This window comes from Dipodomys spectabilis, unplaced genomic scaffold, assembly GCF_019054845.1.
Source record: "Dipodomys spectabilis isolate Male_0828 unplaced genomic scaffold, ASM1905484v1 ptg000067l, whole genome shotgun sequence".
NCBI lineage: Eukaryota > Metazoa > Chordata > Mammalia > Rodentia > Heteromyidae > Dipodomys > Dipodomys spectabilis.
Window position 1 is genome coordinate 2,388,602 of NW_024870744.1, and position 9,498 is coordinate 2,398,099.

Below are 9,498 nucleotides of genomic sequence, written 5' to 3' on the forward strand. Positions count from 1 at the left end.
GAGCCAGAAGAGGCGGGTCCAGGGCGGTACTAGGCTCTTCGGGTGGGCGTGGTCTAAAATATCCCTCATCATTGGTCCATGGAAAAGATGAAACGGAAGGAGGCGTAGTCTGCCCTCCGCCTTCCCCCCCTCCCACCCTCGAGCTACAAGCGAGGGGCGGAGTCTTGGAGCTGCGCGCGCACCTCCGGGATCCTACCCCGCCCATTCTTAGGGGCGGGTAAATTCCTTTTGGGTGCGCGCGCAGCCGTACTGGTGACCGTTTGCTGCGTTCCTCACAGAATTCTGGTCACCGGGCGAACCTGAGAAGCCGCGCTCGCGCCGCTGCCCTGGACCCCCCTTCGCTGCAGACCCCCCCGACCCGGGGGCCTCGGACCCCAGGGCTCAGAAGGTGGGCGAGGGACGGGCAACCGTTTTTACAGCCCCTTCCCTGTTTCCTCTCACTGTGTCCGGTACTCGCACTTTTGAGAACTCATCTCCCAGTCCTCTAGACAGACCCCGCTTTGCGCAGCGCACCCCCGTCCTCCTGGGCCCGGAGCGCAGCCGCGTGCCGGACGCCCGCCCGGCCGGACCCAGCCCTAGTCCCCGCCTGCTCAGCTGCCTGCTCCCTTCGCGCCGCCAGGACACCCGTCCCCCGGCTCTCAACAGTCAGCCTTTCTCTTTGCATTCCTCTCCAGGACGGAGCCGGGGCCGAACCGGAGCTGCCGAGGGCCCTTCCGGTCCCCGGTGAGTATGTCTGGGCATCCCCGCACCTCCTCCACGACCCACCCGCCTCGCACTCCCCATCAGCTCTCCCCAAGACCGTTCCTCAGTAAACCTGCTCGGAGGAACTTCCCGCCTTCCATTTTTCAAAGGGTCAAATCCTCTTGCTCGCTGGTTTCTCCCCTAACCCAACCCCGCCTGTAATCCTGCGTGGCCCCTCCCCCGGCTGCCCACTCCTTTAGCTACCAACAGATAGTTGTCTCCTTTCCTCCCACTTGCCATCCCTAAATAAGAGTTTCCCTGGAAGCCGGTGGCTACATCCTAGCCACTCAGGATGCTGAGATCTGAGAATCACGGCTGGAACAGCCTGGGCAGAAAAGTCCCCATGAGACTCTTTTTGCCAGTCCTGGGGCTTGAACTCAGAGCCTGGGCACTGTCCCTGAGCTGCTGTTACTTAAGGCTAGCATTCTACCACTTGAGCCACAGCACCACTTCCGGCTTTTCTGTTTTTGTAGTACTGTCAGCCAGCCGTGTGCTCACCCCTGTGTCTGGTGTCTGGTCTCTTAGCAGCCCTGACTTTTTCCTAGACACAGCTGCCTGCAGATTATCTTTGCCTTCCTATTTACTGAGTTTGAAACTACACTTGCACCCTACTAGAACCACCAAACAACTCCTCATCCCACTGTCCTCACATTTGCCTGTGGTCCCTCCTGTGAACCCTGCCTTGCCATCCTTTCTAACAGCACCTCTGGTTGGCTTTTTTTTTTTTTTTTTGGTTGGTCATGGAGCTTGAACTCTGGGCCTGGGCGCTGTCCCTCCCTCCGCTCTTCAGCTCAAAGGAAGTGTGCCACAGAGCCACTTATGGTTTACTGGTGGTTGATTTGGAGATAAGAGTTTCATGGACTGTTTTCTTACCCGGGTTGGCTTCAAACCATGATCCTCAGATCTCAGCCTCCTGAGTAGCTAGGATTACAGGCATAAACCACCAGCGCCCTGCTTCAGGTTGGCTTCTTTTGGTCTTGTCTTCACCATTGGTTCTCCACTTGCCCATTCTTATGTCTGCTTTCCTGCATTGAGTATTTGAATATACCAAGTCCTTTGTCTGCAATACTCTTTTAGCTTTTTGTCAAGTTAATGTCTAATCATCCCTTAAAGCTCTGCTTCCTCTGGAAGCCTTAGCCCAGCTTCTGGCTCAGATCCATTGGCCTGTTAGATGAGCTTCCTTCAGAGTTAGATATTGCACTTCAAAGCATTTGACTTAAAATTAATCAATTAGGTATTTATTATTACATCTTCATTTGACAAATACTTATTGTCTACTATAGACCAAGTGCTGTTGTAGACCCTGTGCTATCATCAGTGGACAAAGAGTGTTTGCCTAGCACACATGAAGCCCTGGGTTCAATTCCTCAGTACTACATAAAAAGAAAAAGTCAGAAATGGGCTGGGAAGGTGGCTCAGTGGTAGAGCGCTTGCCTTGCATGCTCGAGGCCCTGGGTTCGATTCCTCAGCACCACTTAAGCAAAAAATAAAAAGCCGGAAGTGGCGCTGTGGCTCAAGTGGTAGAGCGCTAGCCTTGAGCTGAAGAGCTGAGGGACAGCGCCCAGGCCCAGAGTTCAGGCCCCACAACCAACAGAAAAAAAAAAAAAAAAAGGCAAAAGTGGAGCTGTGGCTCAAGTGAATGCCAGCCTTGAGTGAAAAAAAAGCCAAACAAGACCATGAGGCCCTGAGTTCAAGCCCCAGAACTGGCACACAAGAAAAATGGAGCAACAACAAAGGGACAGGTTGTGGTGATTGAGGCACCACTTTGGGGAGACAGGACTGCAGAGAGGAACCTTTCTGATGAGGTAACTTGTAAGTTGATGCTTAAATGTAGGAAGGACATAACATAATTTCTGAATATTTTTCTCTCTGAGCCTTGGCTAAGTATTTCTGAATACAGGAGTCCAACTGGAAGTGTTGATCTGGACTTTTTGCCAGTGCTCGCACACTGCTAACTCACTACTGCTAGCCTAAGAACAGGAACTGTGTTTTCCCCTTTCTTGTATCATGTATAGACAGTTCATCCTTCTGGAAGATTAGCTATATGCTAGACCCTGGCCTTAGTGGTTTTTGGAGGCAGAAAGGGCAAAGGTAAAGTATAGCCTCAGTGAAGAGTTTTAATATACAGTGAGATTATAACCCCAGTAATATTGCAGACTCCAGGAGAACCTTAGGAGACCCAACGTAAATTACCTAGGGTCAAGTTGGAGGCCTGGGTAAACCTGCTAGTTAGGACTGGGTTTGCCTAGAAGTGGAAAAGACAATGCCACTAATGGTGGTTTAAACAGCCATCAAGGATTCTGGCCTCTAGTTTGTATTCTAGCCTCCTAAAGGGTTCATCATCCAAGCCTCATCATCCAAGACTGCTGTTCAGCTCCAGCATTATATCCACAGCTAGACTGAGAGGCCAGAAAGGGGCCTGGACACTCCATGGAAGGACACTTCCTAGAGTATCACATGCTACTTTTAGTGAAGTTTCACTTGTCATAACTTAGTCATAGGGAAGCTGAGAAGTATACTGGTATTCTGGCGTTGGGTAATGGGGGGGGCTGTTACCAAGCAGAATGGGAAGTGGCTATTAGAGGACGTGATCTAGGCTCTAAATTGTGGCTTGCTGGTCACTTCAGCTAATGACTTTTTCTGCCACTCAGCGGCCATCTCCCAAATCTGGCCAGGCCTATGGGACCAATGAGGAGTTCCTGAATCTTGATATTCAGAAACTGAAGGACAAGAAGGACATGCTGGATAAAGAGATCTATCAACTAATATCTGAGTAAGTCTTACTGGATCCCTAGTGTGGTTAAGACAACCTTTGGGCTGGGATGTGACTTTGTGATGGAGCACTTGCCTAGCATGTAGGAGGCCCTAGGTTCTATACTCTGCATTACAAAAGTGAAAAACAATGACTGAAAATGCAGCTTAAGTGGTAGAGCACTTGCCTAGCATGCAAGAGGCCCTGGGATCAATCCCCAGTAGTCGCCCCTATTCTCTCTTTGAGGGTACTGGAGGCTGGCTCTTCCCCAGTACCTTCAGTTCTATAGCTTTCTCATTCCAGCCATGTGGCAGAGACTGAGCAGCACTGAAATAGGTATTTCACCCATGAGGGAATCTGCCTGATCCCTGATCATGTGCCCATCTGGAGTCCCTCAGCTGTGGCCAGAGTCTCATAGCACTAATGTGGCTAAAGGCCCTTCCCTCAGTGTACAGACATGTTTGCTAGGAGGGAGGGGCTGGGCAGATCCCTTGTTGTACTGTTAGCCTCAGGAGGGTGATGTCTGCTCCACCAGCACTAAACCTCTAGCACCTTGTAGGTATGAGGAGAACTTTGGCTAAACACAGCCCCGTATCCCCTGAAGTCAGGGATCCTCATCAGCTCTCCTAACAGTTCTGTCCCTTCCTCCCTCATCCCAGGGGCTACAGTGTGGATGAACTGGATGACCACATCTCCCAGCTCCATGAGTATAATGACATCAAGGATGTAGGACAGATACTGCTGGGCAAGCTGGGTGAGCAGGACTTTCCCCTCCCCTAAGGGTGTTGGATTTTGTTCCTAGGCCTTCCAACTTGCCATATCTCCCACCCTTCTCAGCTGCCCAACTCCTAGAATGCTCTAGCCCCTCCCACCAGCCTTTCTTCCAACTGGCCACCTAGCAAGACCACTTTGGGGCTCCTTCCTTAATTCTGGGATTTTTCACCCCAATGACAGGGCCTGCCTTGGAGCAAGTTTCAGCAGGGCTGCCCCATCTGTAAGTCTGAGGATTGAGAGGCCCTGGTTTTCTAGAGCCCTCAGAATGATTGAAATATCTTCTGTGCCTCAAGTGGCTAACTTACTCAAGAGCTAGCAAATACCTTGGTGAATTAAAGGGGTGTTCTGTTCCCCCTTCAGCTCAGTCTTACTAGCCAGGGGGCTCTAGCCAAGGCAGATACCCATAAATCAGGGAAGCTTTCCTTGGAAGTAAGGCCAGCTAGGAGGTAAGGCAATGTGTAGATGGCTTTAAACAAGCACTCCAGTTCCTCTATCTGGCTCTAATTTGTGAGCATTATGTCCAATGGTAAAATGGCACAGTAGCCAGAGCTGCATTAGTCTTAACACCTGTTGCTGAAATCTGTCTCCATCAGCATCCCTAGCACAGAGCAATCTAATATTCCAGGGCAGAAAGGACTCTTGTGTTTCTCTGTTTCATTGGAAAATGAATCCCAGAGGAGGAAAAGAGAAAGCAAGAGGGAAATGTAGATTAGTAAAGGGAATGACTTGGGGCTCTGGGGTATGATAGAACCCAGCCTAATGTTAAGAGCATTCTTTTTCTTTTTCCTTTTTTTTGGGTGCTAGTCCTGAACTCATGCCTGGATGCTATCTCTGAGCATAGCTTTTATGTTCAAGACTAGCACTCTACCACTTGAGCCACAGCATTACTTATGGCTTTTTGGTGTTTAATTGGAGATAAGAATCTCCCAGCCAGGCGCTGGTGGCTCACGCCTGTAATCCTAACTGCTAAGGTGGCTGAGATCTGAGGATCATGGTTCAAAGCCAGCTTGGGCGGGAAAATTTGTGAGACTCATCTCCAGTTAACCACCAGAAAACTGGAAGTGGTGCTGTGGCTCAAGTGGTAGAGCACTTGCCTTGATCTGAAGAGTCAGGGTCAGCACCCAGGCCCAGAGTTCAAGCCCCACAACTGACCAAAAAAAAAAAAGGATCTCCCAGATTTTCCTACCTGAGCTGGCTTTGAACTGAGATTCAATAGCTAGGTTAACAGGTGTGAGCTACTGGCATCTGGCTGTTAGGAGCATTTGTTGGATTTTTTTGTTGTTGTTGTTTGGTTTGGTTTGTTTGTTTTTGTTTTTTTTTGTCAGTCATAGGGCCTGAACTCTGGGCCTGGGCCGCTGTCCCTCAGCTTTTCAGCCCAAGGCTAGCACTCTACCACTTGGGCCATAGCACCACTTCTGGCTTTTTCTGCTTATGTGGTGCTGAGGAATCGAACCCAGAGCCTCATACATGCAAGACAAGCGCTCTACCACTGAGCCACCTTCCCAGCCCCGAGCATTCTTTCTCCCCCTCCCCCCCCCCCATGTCCTAAGAGATGGAGCTGGTGGCCTATTCCATTTTTATTTAGTGAGTAGTTAATTGGGCTTCTACTCTGTACTTGGCACTCTACAGGGTGCTGGGGATGCTGGTAAAATAGACACTTGAAGGTCTTTTCTCATGTGGCTTAGGTTTTGGAGTTCGGGGTAGACAGAATGGTCAAGGAGTAGATGAATGCAGTAAATTGTATAATATGTAAGTGTCCTGAAGGAAGTAAAGGACAGAAATGGGAAGGGTGCTGATCTGAAGAAGGTAGCAAGTGAGACCAAAATAAGTTGCACAAGGAGGCCTCTAAGGACAGACAGTTGAGGAAAACAAGACAAGCCCTTGAGAGAGAGCTACAGGAGGAAGTGTCACACAGGCTGTAGACAGTCAAGGCTGGCTCCTGGCCCATGCTGAGCACTTGGGCATCTGGTGTGGAGACAGTTTATAGTTCAAGAAATACCTTGCTGCTCTGTGGCAAAGGATTCTAAGGGAACTGCTTCTCATTCTGCAGAATGGGTGAAAGTTCAGGAAGAGTCAAATGCTCCTAGACCAAATGCTGAGCATCCGTATCTGGTCCATGCAGGAATGCAGGCTGCTGGGTATAGAGCGGACAGGGCCAAGGCTTACAGGGAGAGGCCAGGAAGGAGAAGCAAGGTGAGCACCTTTGCCAGCTGGGTGAGATGTAAGTGTAGGCACTGACTAAAAGCCAGAAGGGTTCGTCCTCGGGGGTTAGACAGCAGTGCTGGTTCAGGGTTTTGGCCCATACACCCTCTCTTCCCCAAATGGACAATCTCTATCTGTCCTTCCTTTCAGCTGTTATCCGAGGTGTCACAACTAAAGAGTTGTATCCAGAATTTGATCTGGACATGAGTGACTGAGTAGTTGCGTCCAGCCTCTTGTCTTCAGCCTACTGGGACAGCAGATGTGCACAGGAAAAGCAGTCAGAGCCCATCCACTTCACATGCAAATTATCCAGAGAAAATGCTAGATTCTGTACTAACTTGGATGAACCTCTGAGTGGTGGATAGTGCCAATTCCAGGGTTTCTGAAGGGTCCCAGCGCTTCTTGTTTCTGGACATGTGCCTTCATTTTTTCCATTTTTAAAATATTTTTGGTGAGGTTTGAACTTGAGTCCTCGTGCTCCCACTTGGATTTTTCACTCATGAAAGGCACTCTTCCATTTGAGCCATGCCTCCAGTTCAGGCTTTTTGCTGGATAATAAGAGAGAAGACTCTTGAATTTGTCTGTCTGGGATGGGTTTAGACTGTTCCTTACATAACATTTCCTAATAAACATGTGCAATCTTGGTATGAATCTCTATTCTTACTCCCTCTCTTTTTATAGCCCCAGTCATACTTGGGAAACTGCCTGTATCTGACCAGAACAGCCTTACACATACCAGGCACTGTGCTAAATGCCTTAAATCCATTATATTGTTCTTTCTTATTTTTTGACAGTACTGGAGTTTGAACTCCGAGATTCAGGCAGATGCTCTTATCACTTGCATCATGCCCCAGTTGAGAGAAGTTTTTGTTCTCAGTTATAAATATTACAGGGAACTAGAAGAATTTGGATTTTGTTCAGTCTACATGTAGGTGATAAAAGCCTAGAAAAATGAACAGAGCTGTAATCTAGTAATAGAGCTTTTCCTCAGAAATGTGATTTTTCTCCTTGCTATCTTCTTGAGATTTTTACCAAGATAAAGAGAAAACAACTTGTTTGAAAAAAAAAAAAAATTAGTAAATCTGCCGGGTGCTGGTGGCTCACACCTATAATTCTAGCTACTCAGGAGGCTGAGATCTAAGAATCTCAGTTCAAAGCCAGCTCGGGCAGGAAAGTCTGTGAGACTCTCCAATAAACCACTAGAAAACCTGAAATGACTCTGTGGCTCAAGTGGTAGAGCACTCACCTTGAGCTTAAGAGTGCAGGGACAGCACCCATGCCCAGAGTTCAAGCCCCATAATTGACAAAAAAATAAAATAGTAAACCTAGTTTTATCAAATTTGGGCTGACAATTTACATGAGGGCAGACAAGTGATTGAACATATAGCAAAACTTTTTTTCCCCCCTTTTTGTCAGTCCTGGAGCTTGAACTCATGGAGTCTCATGGATTTTCCTTCCCTGGCTGCCTTTAAACCCTGATCCTCACATCTCAGCCTGCTGAGTAGCTAGGATTACAGGCGTGAGCCACCAGCGCCCAGCCAAAATATTTTTTTCTGTATTGTAAAAATTTTTTTTTTAATTGTCCTAAATGATGGGCTGGGAAGGTGACTTAATGGTAGAGCACTTGCCTTGCATGCATGAGGCCCTGGGTTCCATTCCTCAGCACCACATGAGCAAAAAGAAAAAAGCCGGAAGTGGCACTGTGGCTCAAGTGGTAGAGCCCTAGCCTTGAGCTGAAGAGCTTAGGGACAGCGCCCAGGCCCAGAGTTCAGGCCCCACGACCGGACCCAAAAAAAAATTGTCCTAAATGAGATTGGCTTGATTATTCTAGAATGTGAAGAAGGCAATATAGGGAAAAATTGAAAAGTATCATAAAGGATCTGAGAAACCTGTAAAAGGTTTGGAAAAGATTGATCTCATGAAAGAAATTGGGCATGTAATCAAGATAAAAGACAGCCTTGCCCAGAGGCTCACCGTGTAATTCTAGCCAATTGGGACGCAGAGATTGAGGAGGATAGTGGTTCCAGCCTAGCCCAAGCAAAAAGCTAGCAAGACCCTATCTCAAGTTTGATAGGGTGGTATGCTTATATAATCCCACTTGCTCTGGATGCTGTAGGATCACTGTCCAAGGCCACCCTGGGCAAAAGTACCAGATCGTATTTGAAAAACACAAAAGGACAGAGGCATTGAAGGATAGTCAAAGCCTAGCTATAATAAACACAAGCAAAGACCTGTCTACTGGGGTGATTGATCAAGATAATGCTTGCACACTAGCCTGGAGCACAAAAGTTTAGAGATAGCACCCAGGCCCTGGAGTTGCACAGAAACAAAAAACAAACAAAATACTTTCAGCAATCAATGACCACCATGTCTATGGACCGTGTAGGGAAAAGGTAAGGGCTAGGAATGTGGCTTACTGGTAAAATGCTTGCCTCATGTACATGAAGCCCTGGGTTCAATTCCTTGGTACCACATAAACAAAAATAAAACATAACATGAATATAACACAAAGAATTTGGTACAATTATTGTGTCATAACAAGAATCTACAATGTGTTAGTCTCAGAACTATATATTGAATTAGCAGTTTTACCATATGTAATTTTGTTTGGGCTTAAACACAGGGCCTGGGTAATGTCCCATAGCTTTTTCAGTTAAGGCTAACAGCCACTTGCCACAGCTCCACTTGCAGTTTTTTGGTAGTTAATTGAAGATAAGAGACTCACAGACTTGCCTGCCTGGACTGGCATCAAACTGTAAAACTCAATCCTCGGATCTCAGCCTCCTGAGTAGCTAGGATTACAGTCATGAGCCATGGTGCCTGCTGTGCCATTTCTTTTCTTTCTTTTCTTTTCTTTCTTTTTTTTTTCTTTCTGGTTCTTGGGCTTAAACTCAGGGCCTAGGAATTGTCCCTGAGCCTCTTTGTGCTCAAGGCTAGTGCTCTAAAACTTAAGCCATAGAGCCAGACACCGGTGGCTGATGCCTGTAATCCTAGCTACTCAGGAGGCTGAGATCTGAGGATGGAGGTTC

At 47.7% G+C, this 9,498-nt stretch overlaps 1 protein-coding gene across 1 annotated transcript; it reads left to right on the forward strand.

The window, feature by feature from the left end:
* Window positions 1-227: 227 nt before the first annotated feature.
* Swi5 (SWI5 homologous recombination repair protein) lies at window positions 228-7,120 on the forward strand (the record flags this gene model as incomplete). Its single annotated transcript, XM_042680954.1, has 5 exons — window positions 228-388; window positions 675-723; window positions 3,393-3,514; window positions 4,153-4,247; window positions 6,620-7,120. Coding segments are annotated over 5 exons (492 nt in total), but the record flags the coding sequence as incomplete, so codon positions are not given.
* Window positions 7,121-9,498: the final 2,378 nt, after the last annotated feature.